Source organism: Nomascus leucogenys, chromosome 17 (genome assembly GCF_006542625.1).
Source record: "Nomascus leucogenys isolate Asia chromosome 17, Asia_NLE_v1, whole genome shotgun sequence".
NCBI lineage: Eukaryota > Metazoa > Chordata > Mammalia > Primates > Hylobatidae > Nomascus > Nomascus leucogenys.
Window position 1 is genome coordinate 6,862,964 of NC_044397.1, and position 17,768 is coordinate 6,880,731.

The window sequence follows — 17,768 nt, forward strand, 5'->3', positions numbered from 1 at the left end:
GCATATGGGCGTGGCGAATAGGGCCGGCCAGGTCTTCCAGCCTCTAGGTGGGGCGCCAGCCGGGGCTGGCCCAGCACCCAGGCCGGGCAGTACTTTTTTTTTGCATACACCAGTACTCAGGATATCCGAATCCGGTGCACAGCAGCTTCTACAGGTTTGAGGTTCCGGATGCCTGGGGGCAGAAAAACGGGAGGGGAAAAACAGATGGCAAGGTGGGTGACCAGCGTCCAGAAATCCACCGGGGAAACCTCCTCCCTTTCTACCCTTGGTACCGCGAGAATGGGCGGGGTCTGGCTTCGGGGCGGAAGCGACGGGCGGTCCCGGTTCCAGGGCGGGGCTGGAGGCGGGGAGACCCGGCTGGGAAGTGCAGGCAAAGGCGGCTGTTGCCCTGCACCTCCTTCACCCTCAACTTTCCCTTCAGGTGAGGCGTCCATGGAACGACTTCTGGCCCAGCTGTGCGGCAGCAGCGCAGCGTGGCCGCTCCCGCTGTGGGAGGGGGACACCACAGGCCACTGCTTCACCCAGCTGGTGCTCAGCGCCCTGCCCCACGCGCTCCTCGCCGTGCTCAGTGCCTGTTACTTGGGCACCCCGAGGTGGGTAGAGACAGGCGCAAGGCATCTGTCCGTGTGTGCCTGCAAATCTCACCCGCAACCTATATCTTCCGGCAGTGTCACCAGAATAGCGAGGTCTCTGGAGTAGGGCAGAAGTAGAATAAAATCTAAGCATTACTACTTAGCACCAATGTGGCTGTTCTTGGGCAAGTACCTGCCTTCTCTGAGTCTCATTGATGGGAGGTTTAAATGAGAGAATGAATTTAAGCATATAGTGCAGTGCCTGGCATGTTTTTAAAGGTCCAATGAGTGTCAGAAATCATCAGAATTGTCCATTTTCAGCTACCCAGACTCAGCTGTCATGAATTGGAGGCAGAATTGGGGGAACAATGTTTTTAGCCAGAAGCGATGATGTGTTTAAGTTGTAGGCTCAGTTTCTCACCACTTCAACCCATGAAACCTTACTGTTTCCAGATTAAGAAAAGCATACGTAGGCTCAGCTGAAGAGGAAGCAGTAGATAGACAAGAAGAGCAAAATCAAACATTAAGCCTTCCCCAATTAAGGGCTATAAGGTGTGGATGCTAAACTCAACTTGATTTTGTGTTTAGTTCTTGTATGGCTAGAGATGACTAAAATTAGTCTCATTCTGGCTGCCGAGAAGACAGGAGGACGGTGTGGTCTCTGCCTTTGGGAGTTCCTAGTCTGATGGGGGAAAGTGTCCCTATCCAAGAGGTCTTTCTTGCTTTCTCATTAGACTGAGTTCCCAAAAGACTGCCAGTTTTTAATAGCTGCTCTTCTGAGAAGGCTGTCTATGCTAGGTGATTAAACCCTTCTAGACTTTTGTCTCTGTGTAAGAAACAAATCAGGATTCCTCCCAGACCAAGCAGTTCCACAGCTTCTATCCAAAGAAGGGATTCATCCGCCCCCTGAGAAAGCAAGAAAGACCATCGTGTGATCAATAGAAATTGTGCCTCACTTCACTTATCAGCCTTGTGTGTGTTGCTGAGAAGGGTTAGAGAGATTGAGAATCTAAGACAGGAAAGGGCCTCAGAAGGCTTTAATTTGAAACTCATTGCTCACTGTGCTGGTGAGGAAAGTGAGATTCAGAGAGGAAAAGAGACTTGAAGGGCTGATGAGGCTGGTTGATGGCCAGCTTGGGGCCAGTTTATGCCTCCAAGGGCTCAGTGTTCTTTCTTGGGTCCCCACATCTTAGGAAATGTATATATTTTTTTCTTTTCCTTTTTTCTGTGTGTGTGTGTGTGTGTGTGTGTGTGTGTGTGTGTGTGTGTGGCGGGGTGGGGGGTTGTTACTATTGTTTTGTTTTTTGAGACAGGGTCTCCCTCTGTTGCCCAGGCTGAAGTACAGTGGTGCAATCACAGTTCACTGCAGCCTCAACCTCCTGGGCTCCAGCAACCTCCCACCTCAGCCTTTTAATTTGCTGGGGCCACAAGTGCATGCCACCACACCTGGCTAATTTTTTTTAAAATTATTTTTAATAGGCCGGGTGCAGTGGCTCAAGCCCATAATGCCAGCACTGTAGGAGGCCAGGAGTTCGAGACCAGCCTGCCGACGTGGCAGAATGCCATCTCTACTAAAAATACAAAAGATTGGCCGGGCCCAGTGGCTCACGCCTGTAATCCCAGCACTTTGGGAGCCTGAGACAGGCGGATCACTGGAGGTCAAGAGTTTGAAACCAGCCTGGTCAACATGGTGAAACCCCATCTTGAATCGCTTGAACCCAGGAGGCGGAGGTTGCAGTGAGCCAAGATTGCACCACTGCACTCCAGCCTGGACGACAAAGCGAGATTCTGTCTCAAAAAAGAAAAAATTATTTTTAGTAGAGACAAGGCCTTGCTTTGTTTTCCAGGCTGGTCTTGAACTCTTGGGCTCAAGCAATCCTTCTGCCTCAGCCTCCTAAAGTTCTGGGTTTACAGATGTGAGCCAACATGCCCAGCCAGAAATATAAATTTTTTTTTTTTTTTTTTGAGACAGGGTCTTACTCTGTCACCCAGGCTGGAGAGCAGTGGCGCAATCTCGGCCCACTGCAACATCCACCTCTTGGGTTCAAGTGATTCTCCTGCCTCAGCCTCCGGAGTAGCTGAGACTACAGGTGTGTGCCACCATGCCCAGCCAATTTTTGTATTTTTGCTAGAGATGGAGTTTCACTGTGTTACGTGGGCTGGTCTTGAACTCCTGGCCTCAAGCGATCCACCTGCCTCGGCCTCCCAAAGTGCTGAGATTACAGGCTTGAGCCACCATGCCCAGCCCAGAAATAGAATTCTTAAAGGCTGATTTTTTATTCCCATCTAAATCCCTACAAATAACTGTCATCAGGTGGACTTTTAAGAAAACCCCCAGCTACTCGGGAGGCTGAGGCAGGGGAATCGCTTGAACCTGGGAGGCGGAGGTTGCAGCGAGCTGAGATCGCGCCACTGCACTCCAGCCTGGCAACAGAGCAAGACTCTGCATTTTAGTTTACAAGTAAACATTTTTGGTAACCTAGCCCTGCCAACAAAGGGGGTAACAGACTCAGTCCTCTTTTTATATGAACTTTCAAGACATCCTGACACTCACTGCTGCAGATATGTTTCCCTGTATTTGATTCTTTTTTTTTTTTTTTTTTTTTTTGATGGAGTCTCTCTTTGTCACCCAGGCTGGAGTGCAGTGGCATGATCTCAGCTTACTGCAACCTCCGCCTCCCAGGTTCAAGCGATTCTTCAGTGTCCCAAAGTAGCTGGGATTACAGGTGTGTGCCACCATTCCCTGCTAATTTTTGTATTTTTATTAGAGACAAGGTTTTACCATGTTGGCCAGACTGGTCTCAAACTCCTGATCTCAAGTGATCTGCCTGCTTCAGCCTCCCAAAGTGCTGGGACTACAGGCATAAGCCACTGTGACCAGCCCCTGTATTTGATTCTTAATGCAGACAGATCACCTTTTGTTTATTAAAAATATTTTTTTGTATGCCAAGAAGATGTAAACACAAGCAAAAAGAGATACTTTTCTTCAGCTAAAGGAGTCACAAAAGCAATCCACACCACCTTCTACAATCAGTGGAAAGACAGTAGAATATTCCAAGCCTTTATAAAGTTTAGGCTACCGTATTAGAATATAAAAGCTGTATGTAAGTCCGATTTTTATTCATCTAATAGTGCTTCAGGTGAATTTAAGGGTACTCTTAGGTGGATCCTTTTGTAAAAATGAATATGTATCCTTTAGCAGTTATCTGCATGAAAACTTTGTTTTGTTTTGTTTTGTTTTTTCCTGAGACAGAGTCTCCTTCTGTCACCCAGGCTGGAGTGCATTGGCGTGATCTCAGCTCACTGCAACCTCCATCTCCTGGATTCAAGCGATTCTGCTGCCTCAGCCTCCTGAGTAGCTGGGATTGCAGGTGTCTGCCACCATGCCTGGCTAATTTTTGCGGTTTTGGTAGAGATGGGGTTTCACCATGTTGGCCAGGCTGGTCTCGAACTCCTAACCTCAGGCGATCCTCCCGTCTCAGCCTCCCAAAGCGCTAGGATTACAGGCGTGAGCCACGGCGCCCGGCCTGGATTTTTTTTTAGATTCATGAGGCGTATGTGCGTGTTTGTTATTGTACATGGATAGATTGTGTGATGCTGAAGTTTGGGCTTCTAATGATCCCATCACCAAAGTAGCAAACATAGTACCCAGGATTTTCTTTTTCCTAGTTAGTCTTCATGTTAAGTACAATCTTACCTCAAAATTGTTAATGTCTGTGGTTTAAAAAAAAAATGAATCAGAAATGGTGTGGGTAGTTTAGAAAATGAGTTAGGTTCAGGTGGCCAGTTAGCTCAGTTAGTCAGAAAATGAGTTAGGTTCATCTGGGAAGACTTCCTGGGAGAAAAGACCCTGGGTTCCGAGGTAAAGTGGAGTAGGGATGAGATGTGCAAGGCAGGAAGGGAGTTGATTCCTTAGGTAAGTGAATTATTGGAGGTGAGGGGTATGTCTGGGTCCTGAGTCAGCCACGATGTGCCTCCTTGTCTTCCCCCTTGTCCCCAGGAGTCCAGATTACATCCTACCCTGCAGTCCTGGATGGCGCCTCCGACTTGCAGCTTCCTTCCTGCTTTCCGTCTTCCCGCTGCTAGACCTCCTTCCAGTTGCTTTGCCACCAGGGGCAGGCCCAGGACCCATAGGACTAGAGGTGTTGGCAGGGTGCGTGGCAGCTGTGGCCTGGATCAGCCACAGCCTGGCCCTGTGGTTGTTGGCACATTCCCCTCATGGCCACTCCCGGGGTCCCTTGGCCTTGGCCCTGGTAGCCTTGCTGCCAGCTCCAGCCCTAGTGCTGACTGTGTTGTGGCATTGCCAGCGAGGCACACTTCTGCCCCCACTTCTCCCAGGGCCCGTGGCCCGCCTATGCCTGCTCATCCTGCAGCTGGCTGCACTCTTGGCCTACGCACTGGGATGGGCAGCTCCTGGGGGACCACGAGAACGCTGGGCTCAGGAGCCCCTCCTGCCCGAGGATCAAGAACCTGAGGTGGCTGAAGATGGGGAGAGTTGGCTGTCACGCTTTTCCTATGCCTGGCTGGCACCCTTACTGGCCCGTGGGGCCTGTGGAGAGCTCCGGCAGCCTCAGGACATTTGCCGCCTCCCCCACAGACTGCATCCAACCTACCTGGCTCGTGTCTTCCAGGCACACTGGCAGGAGGGGGCACGGCTGTGGAGGGCCTTGTATGGGGCCTTTGGACGGTGCTATCTGGCACTTGGACTGCTGAAGCTGGTGGGGACCATGTTGGGATTCTCAGGGCCCCTGTTGCTCTCCCTACTGGTGGGCTTCCTGGAAGAGGGGCAGGAGCCACTAAGCCACGGCCTGCTTTATGCTCTGGGGCTAGCTGGTGGGGCTGTGCTGGGTGCTGTGCTGCAGAATCAGTATGGGTATGAGGTATATAAGGTAACACTTCAGGCACGGGGGGCCGTGCTGAACATCTTGTACCGCAAGGTTTTACAGCTGGGGCCCAGCCGCCCTCCTACTGGGGAGGCCCTCAACCTACTAGGCACTGACTCTGAACGGCTGCTTAACTTTGCTGGGAGCTTCCATGAAGCCTGGGGCCTGCCCCTGCAGCTGGCCATCACCCTCTACCTGCTGTACCAGCAGGTAGGCGTGGCCTTCGTGGGTGGTCTCATCTTGGCACTGCTGCTGGTACCTGTCAACAAAGTGATTGCCACCCGCATCATGGCCAGCAACCAGGAAATGCTACGGCACAAGGATGCGCGGGTTAAGGTGAGGGGGTACTTGGGGTCCCTCAGCTATCTGGAGACCCCACCCAGCCCAGGGCCCCAGGTCTTCCCATGCACACTACCTGAGGGAGTGAGAGTGACCTCAAAGTTAAGAGCTGAGACTGGAGAAAGGTAGACCTGGGTTCAAATCCTGGCTCTACACTTACTAGTTCAATCACTTCAGACAAGTCACTTAACCTATTTGGGCTTCCCCTTCCTCATCTGTAAAATGAGAATAATAGTAGCTCACCTTGTAGAGTTGTTGTAAGGATCTCATGAGATAATGCTTAGTGTAGTGCCAGTCACAAAGCAAGCTCTGAATACATGTGCCCACCCTGGGAGGTAGGAAGTCATCTCCCTGGCACCAAACAGGTCTTTAGAGCCAGAGCTGGGACCCAAGTCTCCAACCTCCATATCTAGGGCACAGACCGCCCCATGGCTGCATGTAGAGACCTAGGAGAACCTCAGCTGCCTCTTTGGATAGGCTGAGGGGAAGGGAATAGGTCACTTCCTGCCTGGGCCAACTCTAGGTGTTTAGGGTTTGGCTGAATCAGCTCTGGGTTCTGCAGTGATTGTGGGTACCTTCACAAAGGGGATGGCAGTCCTGGGGGTTCATACAGCATAGTTGTCGACGCTTAGTGGAACAGCTCAGAGTGCTCCTGGAGGGAAGGGAGGCTGATGGATGGTTACGGCATGAGGCCTTTTCCCCTACCCGTGACAGCTACAGATGAGTTTTGGCCCTTGCTCATCTTCCCTGGGCCCATTAGCCTGTTTGACCCTGGGCTGTGGTGTGGCCTCATGCCTGTGTACTTCTACAGGAATAGTTTCCGTGCCACTCCAGCCAGGGGCCGGAACTGGGAGGCCAGCCCCGGAAGCCCACATCTTTTGGTTTTGGGAGATAGCCCTTTGTCTCTCATCTAATGGGAGGAGTGCTTTTACTCCACTGTGCTGACCTGGCTCCACCTTCCACCACTTCTCCTAGGAAGGTGGGGAATTCCCACTCCAAGCTGTCCCCAGCTGGAGCAAATGGAGAAGTAAAAGAGAGACTGGGAGGGGAAGCAACCCAGGGCTGAAAAGGATTTGAAGGGCAGGATTTCCAGAAAGTACTGAGGTGAGGAAGAAAACCAAGACTAGGGCAGTGCAGAGTGTCTGGGAGCTTAGAGTACTGGACATTCTGCCAGCAGCCTGGGGAAGGCTTGGCAGAGAAGACACATGAGCAGTGCCTCAACTTCACACCACTCCCTTGTCTTCTTCCCCTAGCTTGTGACAGAGCTGCTGAGTGGCATTCGGGTCATCAAGTTCTGCGGGTGGGAGCAGGCATTGGGAGCCCGAGTAGAGGCCTGCCGGGCTCGAGAGCTGGGGCAACTCCGGGTCATCAAATACCTGGATGCGGCCTGTGTATACCTGTGGGCTGCCCTACCGGTTGTCATCTCCATCGTCATCTTCATCACCTATGTCCTCATGGGGCACCAGCTCACTGCCACCAAGGTGAGGACCAGGAGGGGAGGGGAGCAGCATCAAGGAGACTTTGGTGAAGTGAAGACGGAGGCTCGGGCCCTTGGTGCTGGCTGAGAAGGAGGGAGGGATCCCTGACTGTGTCATCTCTCAACCAAGGGAAAACTGAAGGAATCTTTTTATGGGGGCCTTGGATATATAACCCTCCCCTCTGTGAAGGAGTTCCTTTCTTTCCTCTACCTTTCACTCCAACTTTTAGTCAGTTCCAGGCTTGGGGTTAGGTCTCTTTATCCTCGTTTTAATGGCCTTAGGAAAAAAATCTATGATCCAGTCCTGGGTCTAGCCAAGGCCAGGTGATGTTGCTACTTGGAAATTCTAAAAAACTCAAAATGAGCTAGGCCTGCCTAGTTAAAAAGATGCAACCTTGGCCCGGGCGCGGTGGCTCACACCTGTAATTCCAGCACTTTGGGAGGCCAAGGCGGGCGGATCACTTGAGGTCAGGAGTTCGAGACCAGCCTGACCCACATGGCGAAACCTTGTCTCTACTAAAAATATAAAAATTAACCAGGTGTGGTGATGCATCCCTGTGATCCCAGCTACTCAGGAGGCTGGGGCAGGAGAATCACTTGAACCCTGGAGGTGGAAGTTGCAGTGAGCCAAGATTATGCCACTGCACTCCAGCTTAGGTGACAGAGCAAGACTTGTCAAGAAAAAAAAAAAAAAAATGCAACCTGATTCCCTTGAGGAATACTGGAATTTCTAGGATTCTTTAAGTGACCATCTCTGCCACATCTGATCCCAGGATTGGCCAGCCAGCCCTTCAGTTCTGTCATTGCCCAGTTCTTCCCTCCACAGACCTGTCCACAGGGCTTCCCATAGAAACAGGCCCTTAGATAACTCCTGGGGCTTCACCCTGCTCCCACCTCACTCAGGTGTTCACGGCCCTGGCACTGGTGCGAATGCTCATTCTTCCTCTCAACAACTTCCCTTGGGTGATCAATGGCCTCCTGGAGGCCAAAGTGTCCTTGGACCGGATCCAGCTTTTCCTCGACCTTCCAAACCACAACCCCCAGGCCTACTACAGCCCAGGTAATTGGAAGCTAGTGGGCAGAACCTGGCACAGGATGAGGAGGGAAGTGGAGCCACTTGGGTGCTGCGCATAGATGTCACCAAGAGGGCTTAGAGAGAGCGGAAGCCAAAACAGACTCAATTAGCTCTGGGCAGGTAGATATGGGGCCGGCAAGTCAATTACATGATTTACCCTCCCCAAGCAGATTGTGGTAGATTAGGAGCCCAAATCAGGTGGCTTCTCCGTTCAGATCCCCCCGCAGAGCCATCTACAGTATTGGAGCTGCATGGAGCCTTGTTCTCCTGGGACCCAGTTGGAACCAGCCAGGAGACCTTCATCAGTCATCTCGAAGTGAAAAAGGTTTGTTGGACAGACACCCTGGGAGAGTCCTCAGACTAACGAGAGAGATGGGAACTCATGTCAGAGAAGCAGTGACCGAGCCAATCATAGCTGATGGCTCTGCAGCTCTAATTGCTGCAGGAGGGATAGGCATTTGGTGAGCAAGTTCTAATCCATGAGGAGATGACACCTCACATCTGAATCTCAGAATAGTTGCACCTCTCTCTGGTCTTTAGGCAGCTTGTATCCATCCAGTCCAGACCAATGGGTGTGCTTGTCTCTCCATGTCCCTCAGAAGCTGCAGCATTCAGAACAGGCCCTGGGGCTATGTAGCATCTCTCCCAGATTGGGGATCTGGGGGAGAGGCCCAGCAAGTGCTTCCAAGAAATATTTTGCAAATGGGGATCCTCTGTTTAGGCTGGTGAAAAGCAATCACACCCTGTGACTCATGCTACAGCATACAAAGAACTTAAAATGGGGCATTCCTGGCCATAAGCCAACTCCTGTTCACCTCCTGTCCTGAGTTTTCACTCTCTCCTGACCTTTGTCCAACCCTGTGCCCCACAGCTCAACCCGGCATTCTCTGGTGGTGGCTGAATTGCCTCCACCACATTTGGCTCACGTTTCTGGCTTGGGCTGTATGTTTTGTTTTTCCTCTTAGTTCAGGCAAGACAAGGCTGGATTTGTACAAAGGAATTTTGCTAACGTGTTAGTTGGGGCTTTTTTTGGATATAAGTTACAGAAACGCACTGGAGCTAGCTTAAGCAAACAAGAATGTATAATAAGGATATAGAGATACATTGCAGAATCCAAAGGCAGGAACGCAGCTGGATCTTAGAAACAGCCCAGAACCAGGCCTCAACTCGCAGAGCTCTCTGCTTCTGTGTGCCTCTCTCCCTGTATTTGCCTGGTTCTCTTCTCTCTGTGGACACACCCTCCATTGAGCAGAAGATGTGACTACAGAGAATGCTCGAGTTTACAAGTTACAACCAACAAGGAGAAACTGCCTCTGGGACCTGATCCCAAATTCCCATGGAAAGGTCTCAGAAGTGGTGCCCACTTGTAGCTGGGTCAACCCTGGCTGGCAGGGTTGGGGCATCACAGGCAGATAGAGCTTCTGAGAGCCCAGTCCCTTCTAGAGAAGGAACTAGGACATTTTTTTTTTTTTTTTTTTGAGGAGGGAGATAGTTCCATGAACATATGTTATGACCAAAAAAAAAAAAAAAAAAAAAAGGTAAACAGAAAAATTTCAGCTGTAAGCCACAGAAATAGGGATCTATGCAAAGCACTGCTTTTTCCCCTGAGATATGGGAAGTCTAGCCACAGGTCGACTTAGCCAACCCATCATCCAGGCCCTAAAGCCTGGAATTCTACCCTTCCCTCTCCCATTCTGGGGTGCCTGTCTCAAAGTTTACCTTAGAAGTTCTTGAGTGGTTTCCTCCCATTCTCTCTGGCATGCTGCTCCCCTTCAGAGGCCCTTCACATAGACAGTGAAACTGACAGCCACTCTGAGTGGAGAAAAAAACACCCTACTTTTCTAGAGCCAACAGATCAGCCTGTGAAGTGGAGAATTCTTTCCCTACACACTAAAGAAAGAAGAGAAGCCTCAGTGGGAGGATTGGCAGCCCAGAGTGTCAAGAGGGAGACCACTGCCACCTCTGTCCTGTCCCCTACCAATAGCAGATGCTTGTGTGGCTTCCTTGCAGGGTATGCTGGTGGGCATCGTGGGGAAGGTCGGCTGTGGGAAGAGCTCCCTGCTGGCTGCCATCGCTGGAGAGCTCCACAGGTAACCAACCTCCTATGCGCCCCTGTCCTTACTTTGTCCTTTAGCAAACACTGAGCCCCTGTTATGTGTTGGACACCTTTTGGGGGTCAAGGGTACTAAGAAGAGCAACGCATTGTCCCTTTACTGGGAGAGTTTTCAATCTGGAAAGAAGGAGGTGGGCAAGAAAGCGAATCATTGTAATCATTACACCAGAGTATTTTAAATGCTATAATAGCAAAGGAATGGAAACACCAGTCTCACCTATTCTTTCAGAAATGTGGCTGTGCAGGGAAGGGATCCAGAGAGGAGCACAGGTTTGAGGAGGACCTTGTTTTCAGATGGCAACAAGTACAATGTGGTGGCCATACTCTCCACTGAGCTCCTGAACAGATGTAAATACAACAGCTGCTTGGCCATAGCCAAAGAGTTATTTCTTCCCTTCTTCAACCAGAATGGGCTTCGTTAGGATCCCTTGACCTCAGGAGCTGCCAGCTCAGTCATGTGACATGAAGGGGGACCCTGTGTAGAAGACAGCAGCCTGGAGAGGCTTCTAGGAGTCAAGGGCTGGGCATGGAGGGACCCAGAGGAGAGCTGGTCCTCATATTGCTGGCCTGGCTCTCTGCAGGCTGCGTGGGCATTTGGCTGTGCGGGGGCTGTCCAAGGGCTTTGGCCTGGCCACCCAGGAACCTTGGATCCAGTTTGCCACCATCCGAGACAATATCCTCTTTGGGAAGACATTTGATGCACAGCTGTACAAGGAGGTGCTAGAAGCCTGCGCCCTCAATGATGACCTCAGTGTGAGTGCCTGGCCTTGAAACCTCTTAGCTGCCTGCTTCTCCAGTGTCCCTGACGCCTCAAACCAGAGCTTTGCTTTTCTGGAAAGGGGTTGCTTCTACTCGGGCATCACTTATCTAGGAATGGCCATCGGACTGTGGTCCTCCCAGAGTGTCCAGCTGCCCCTTCCGATAGGGCCCAGTAGGATGGTGACTGTGTATTCTGCACAGCAGTGGGAAGAGCCCTAAGGCCTCTGGAGCTAGGGAGGGTTCCACCTGTGAGGCTTAGCTCTGCACAGCCTGGCTCCTTGTCCCCTTCTCCATACCCACTTCCCACCGGCAAGGCTTGGAAGAGTCAAAGTTTCATTTGGTTGCAGGTTACCCTAGGGAAACCTGCCAAGCTATTAGATTTCCCCTTGCCCCCAATCCAGAGTACTACATTTATAGGAGAAGAGATTCCAGATTTCTCCCTTGACTTCCCACCCAACCCCGCTGTCCCCTTCAGAAATGTCACCACCACTACCCTACCCAGGTAAATGTGGAATGTCCCTGAAAAGGAGCACCTTTAGCCTTGACCATGGGGCATCCTGTTTCCAGCTGTCATTCTTCTTTTATTCCTTTTTTTAAATTAATTAATTTTTTTTTTTTGAGACAGGGTCTTTTTTCTGTCCCCCAGGCTGGAATGCAGTGGCGCCATCTTGGCTCACTGCAGCCTCTGCCTCCTGGGCTCAAATGATCCTCCCACCTCAGCCCCTCAAGTGGAAGGACTACAGTAGTGAGCCACCACACCCGGCTAAGTTTTGTTTTGTTATGTTTTGTTTTGTTTTGTGTTTTTGAGATGGAGTCTCGCTGTGTTGCCAGGCCGGAGTGCAGTGGCACAATATCAGCTCACTGAAACCTCCACCTCCTGGATTCAAGCGATTCTCCTGCCTCAGCCTCTGGAATAGCTGGGACTACAGCTGCGTGCCACCACACCCAGCTAATTTTTGTATTTCTAGTAGAGACGGGGTTTCACCATGTTGGCCAGGATGGTCTCCATCTCCTGACCTTGTGATCCGCCCACCTCGGCCTCCCAAAGTGCTGGGATTACAGGCATGAGCCACCGCGCCTGGCCTACTACCCTGTCTTTTTAACAGGCAAGGTAGTAAGGTATCTTGGGCAGATTTGACGTAAAAGCTTTCATAGGTTTTTACTTTTTTGTGTGTGTGAGACAGAGTCCTGCTCTGTCGCTCAGGCTGGAGTGCAGTGGAATGATCTCGGCTCACTGCAACCTCTGCCTCTCGGTGATTCTCCTGCCTCAGCCTCCCGAGTAGCTGGGACTACAGGTGTAAGCCGCTACGCCTGCCTAATTTTTGTATTTTTGGTAGAGATGGGGTTTCACCATGTTGCCCAGGCTGGTCTCGAACTCTTGGGCTCAAGTAATCCGCCTGCCTTGGCCTCCCAAAGTGCTGGGATTACAGGTGTGAGCCACTGTGCCCAGCCCAGCTTTCGTAGGCTTTTAGAGAAGGAATGTACTACCTCCAAGCCTTCTTGTGGCCTCAGGAATGGTCTACTAAGCAAAGGGATTCCCTTCCTCACACAGAGGAAGCACCTGTGATCCACTAGATGGTGAGTCCCCTGAGCTAAAAGCTTTGTTGTTCATCTCTTTCCTTAGTGCCTACAACAGTACCTTCAACCTAGCAGACTTGGGAAAGCAATGAATGATTGGCCAGGTGTGGTGGCTCATGCCTGTAATCCTAGCATTTTTGGAGGCCAAGGTGGGTGGATCGCTTGAGGTCAGGAGTTCAAGACCACCCAGGGCGGCCAGGCTTACAGTGGTGGCTCACGCCTGTAATCCCAGCACTTTGGAAGTCCAAGGTGGGCAGATCACGAGGTCAGGAGCTCAAGACCAGCCTGGCCAACATGGTGAAACCCCATCTCTACTAAAAATACAAAAAATAGCTGGGTGTGTTGGTGGGCGCCTGTAATCCCAGCTACTCGGGAGGCTGAGGCAGGAGAATCTAGCTTGAACCCAGGAGGCGGAGGTTGCAGTGAGCCAAGATCACGCCATTGTACTCCAGCCTGTGCAACAGAGTAAGACTCCGTCTCAAAAAAAAGAGAGACCACCCAGGGCAATATGGTAAAATCTCTTCTCTACCAAAAAAAAAAATAATAATAATACAAAAATTAGCTGAGTGTGGTGGCTCACACCTGTAGTCCTAGCTACTCTGGAGGCTGAGGCAGGAGAATCACATGAACCTGAGAAGCGGAGGTTGCAGTGAGCCGAGATCATGCCACTGCACTCCAGCCTGAGCGACAGAGCAAGACTCTGCCTCACACACACAAAAAAGTAAAAACCTATAAAAGCTTTTACATCAAATCTGCCCAAGATATCTTACTACCTTGCCTGTTAAAAAGACAGGTTAGTAGGCCAGGCGCGGTGGCTCACGCCTGTAATCCCAGCACTTTGGGAGGCCAAGGTGGGCAGATCACGAGGTCAGGAGATGGAGACCATCCTGGCCAACATGGTGAAACCCTGTCTCTACTAAAAATGCAAAAATTAGCTGGGCATGGTGGCACATGCCCGTAGTCCCAGCTACTCAAGAGGCTGAGGCAGGAAAATCGCTTGCACCCAGGAAGCGGAGGTTTCAGTGAGCTGATATTGTGCCACTGCACTCCAGCCTGGTGACAGAGTGAGACTCCGTCTCAAAAAAAAAAAAACAGGTAGTAAATGTAACAAAGTAGGTAAGAATCTGAATCTGAACTCGTGTCCTGCCCCTTACTAGCTGTGGGCCAGCTAGTTAATCTGTCTGAGCTTTGATTGCACCTGAGAAAAGGAAATGATACCATCTTCATAAGATTACATTGGGGCTTGAATGAGAGAATGCCTGTAAAGTGCTAGGCACATAGTTAGTGTTTGATAAATGCTTGATGTTTTTGGAATTATGTCTTGTCTCCTCTGACTAGCTCACCCCAAATTTAAGTCTACTCTCCTCAAGCTCCCTACTTCTCTTGACTCCAACTATCTCCTGCAAAGGGATAAGAAGTGGGCCAGAAGGTAATAGGAGCTCCCTGACCCACTGGGGTACCTGTTCCATCAGATCCTGCCTGCTGGAGACCAGACAGAGGTGGGGGAGAAGGGTGTGACCCTTAGCGGAGGACAGCGTGCCCGGATTGCCCTTGCTCGTGCTGTCTACCAGGTCAGTTAAAGATGGAGGTTGCAGTGGCAGGGAGGTAGGGGGAGTCCAGAGCCTTGGGAGCTTAGCTGAGTTAGGAGGATAGGAATATTTTCCTTAGCATCTGGTTCCTTCCCTCCTCCCTTGCATGTTCCTGAGGTATTGGCCATCCCATCCCCTTTTGCAGATTTAAGGCAGAGTTCAAGGCCTTTAAAAAGTATTTGTAGGCTGGGCATGGTGGCTTAGGTCTGTAATCCCAGCACTTTGGGAGGCCAAGGCAGGAGGATTGCTTGAGCCCAGGAGCTCAAGATCAGCCTGGGCAATGTGGCAAAACCCTGTCTCTACAAAAAATAATTTTAAAAAGTTAGTTGGTGTAATCCTAGCACTTTGAGAGGCTGAGGAGGGTGGATCACTTGAAGTCAGGAGTTGGAGACCAGCCTGGCCAACATGGTGAAACCCCATCTCTACCGAAAAACATACAAAAATTAGCTGGGCATAGTGGCGCATGCCTGTAATTCCAGCTACTCGGGAGGCTGAGGCAGGAGAATCGCTTGAACCCGAGAGGCAGAGGTTGCAGCGAGCCAAGATCACACCATTGCACTCCAGCCTGGGTGACGAGAATGAAACTCTGTCTCCAAAAAAATTTAGCTGGGCTTGATAGCATGCACCTGTAGTCCCAGCTACTCAGGAGGCTGAGGTGGGAAGGATCACTTGAGCCTGGGAAGTTGAGGCTGCAGTGAGTGGTGTTCACTCCACTGCACTCCAGCCTGGGCAACAGAGTGAGACCATGTCTCAAAAAAAAAAAAAAAAAGTGTTATATGGGCTGAGGGCCTGGGACCTAGGAAAGCTGAGTGCTGGCCCTGGAGTGCTGTTCTTTCTTGCCTGAAGGGATGTCCACCCTCAGGTCTCACCTCCATCTCTGCTAGTGTAGGGGTAGCCCCCAGAGTTTCTCTCAACTGTCTTCTCTGACCACTTTGAGATCTTCCCAGGAGAGCCTTTGGGTCCTGGTGCCCACGGTACCCTCACGTCTCCATAGGAAAAGGAACTCTATCTCCTGGATGACCCACTGGCCGCTGTGGATGCAGATGTGGCCAACCACCTGCTGCACAGATGCATCCTGGGCGTGCTGAGCCACACCACACGGCTGCTCTGCACCCACCGCACTGAGTACCTGGAGAGGGCTGACGCGGTGCTGCTGATGGAGGCCGGGCGCCTCATCCGGGCTGGTAATGGGGGCAGGAGCCCAGTGTGAGGGAGGTATCTGCCCAGGTCTGGCAGGGGATTGTGAAGTACGGACTCTGCCACCTGCTGCATGTGTGCCCTGAGCCAGTCATTGCTGCCTCCTGCCTTCACAGAACTGGTGTGAGGAACTGGGAGAACAGGGGGAAAAAGGAGCACGTTGGTGAAATGCCAGTGTATTTGGGACTCATGGGCTTTGTGACTGGGTGCTCTTGGGAATTTAAAGGCCCAGGGTCTCTGAAAACATTCTCGTATCTTCAGAGAAGAGAAAGTCAGGTTTAGAATGGTCTTTTTGTAAAAACAAAAACTTTTAAACTCTGGAAGATTTTTATGCCGAGGGATGTGACCACCTGCAAGTTCACTGGCAGAGAAACAGGAGGAAATGAAGCTCCAACCAGATATTAGGAATTGAGTGAAGCATGAGAAAAAGCTCTGCAGTAATGAGAAGTAACCCTGGACAGAGTGGCAGGCGTAGCTCTGGCTGTCCTCTTGGGGATGGACATTCGTCCCTCTCTGCTGGTCGGAATCGAGGTTTACAAGGATGGACTTGAGTCCTGCTCGAGGTCTAGGGGTATCCAGAGCAGGATAGGTTAGAGAGGGAGGCCTAAGAGTCCTGCTCGAGGTCTAGGGGTATCCTGCTAGGGTGGGTTAGAGAGGGAGGCCTAAGAGGATGAGAGGTGGGATCTGCAGACGCACTGAGAACGGCATAGTGTAGACTCAGAACAGTCCCCTCCCAATCTCCCCTTCTACCCTCCAGGACCTCCCTCTGAGATTCTGCCACTGGTACAAGCTGTCCCCAAAGCCTGGGCTGAGAATGGACAAGAGTCTGACTCAGGTATGGCTCCCCAGTGGGAGAAAAGGGCTTGCTTTTCACTGCCACACTGTAGAGCTTTTTCTACAAAGGCTGCCTGCTCCTCTGAAATACTGAGTTTTCAGCTGGCACCCTGCAAGCTTAATTCTTCCATGACCCTTGATTCTCACAGCCACAGCCCAGTCAGTACAGAACCCAGAGAAAACAAAGGAGGGGCTGGAGGAGGAGCAGAGCACATCTGGTCGCCTGCTGCAGGAAGAAAGCAAGAAGGAGGGCGCCGTGGCCTTGTACGTGTACCAAGCTTACTGGAAGGCCGTGGGCCAGGGCTTGGCCTTAGCCATCCTCTTCTCTCTGCTCCTCATGCAAGGTGAGAGTGTGCCTGGGAGTCTCTTACATCATAACGGCTGTGCTGTCTAGGTGCCCATTACCTTGCACTAATCATTACAAAGCCCAGAGACTCACCAAGCATGGGTCACAGCTGGGACAAAAGCCATACTCCTAATTCTGAGAGATGCCCAGGGGCCAGAGGCATGTGCTCCATAGCTGGCTTCTGTTCTGCCCCCTAGGTTAGCTCCCATTCTGCAAATCTGAGATCCTGTTCTCCCCAGAGCTGAAGGGTGACGGGCCTATGAGAGAAGCCCACACTAGGGAGGATATGGGGTAGTGGCAGGGTGAGGAGGCCAGGCCAGGTGGATGGAGATGGGCAGGAACCAGAGGCAAGGGTGGAGAAAGGGGGCATTGGAATAGAATGAATGAGGGAGAGGAGCCTCTTACAGCTTTTTCCTTCCTGTCCCCACCCAGCCACGCGGAACGCTGCTGACTGGTGGCTCTCCCACTGGATCTCTCAGCTGAAGGCTGAGAATAGCTCCCGGGAGGCGCAAGCCTCCACCAGCCCACCTTCTATGGGGCTCTTCTCTCTGCAGCTGCTCCTTTTTTCCCCTGGAAACTTCTAGTGAGTGGCTGGGGCTGGGGGTAGGCCTGGTGCTCTCAGAGTGGTTGCCAGGCAGAGAGTGAGGGTTGTGGCCGGTATTCAGATGCTGTGGCTTCTGGAGGATGGGAGAGATGGCATGGGGGAGGAGAAAGGACCCCCGAGTGGCTCTACTTTTGGTTACCCACAGCCCCTTCCTCACCACCCAGCACCCCAGTGTTCCCACTGCCCAAAGCTGCCCCCAATGGCTCCTCAGACATCCGTTTCTACCTCACCGTATATGCGACCATTGCTGGTGTCAACTCCCTCTGCACCCTTCTCCGGGCAGTGCTCTTTGCGGCAGGTACCCTTCAAGCAGCTGCCACTCTGCATCGCCGCCTGCTGCATCGAGTCCTTATGGTGAGGGGCTGGGACCTCGGGGGTAGGGGAGTGCAGTCCTAGCCCTCT

General features: G+C 51.6%; 1 protein-coding gene across 8 annotated transcripts in view; it reads left to right on the top strand.

The window, feature by feature from the left end:
* ABCC10 (ATP binding cassette subfamily C member 10) overlaps positions 1-17,768 on the top strand; it is a 22,754-nt gene continuing 4,986 nt past the window's right edge. For 5 of the 8 annotated variants that reach the window (XR_004026450.1, XM_030796496.1, XM_030796498.1 and 2 more), the window contains exons 1-13: positions 32-593; positions 4,573-5,791; positions 7,048-7,275; positions 8,175-8,331; positions 8,562-8,671; positions 10,357-10,436; positions 11,041-11,212; positions 14,269-14,367; positions 15,380-15,569; positions 16,340-16,417; positions 16,566-16,760; positions 17,195-17,345; positions 17,531-17,720. Coding sequence is in view for 7 of the 8 variants with exons in the window: in XM_030796496.1 (XP_030652356.1) it covers positions 169-593; positions 4,573-5,791; positions 7,048-7,275; positions 8,175-8,331; positions 8,562-8,671; positions 10,357-10,436; positions 11,041-11,212; positions 14,269-14,367; positions 15,380-15,569; positions 16,340-16,417; positions 16,566-16,760; positions 17,195-17,345; positions 17,531-17,720 (3,294 nt within the window). In the remaining variant the exon portion in view is untranslated. Of the gene's footprint in view, positions 594-4,572; positions 5,792-7,047; positions 7,276-8,174; positions 8,332-8,561; positions 8,672-10,356; positions 10,437-11,040; positions 11,213-14,268; positions 14,368-15,379; positions 15,570-16,339; positions 16,418-16,565; positions 16,761-17,194; positions 17,346-17,530; positions 17,721-17,768 lie in introns of all 8 variants that reach the window. The other 3 variants (XM_030796499.1, XM_030796500.1, XM_030796502.1) reach the window with 3 other exon arrangements.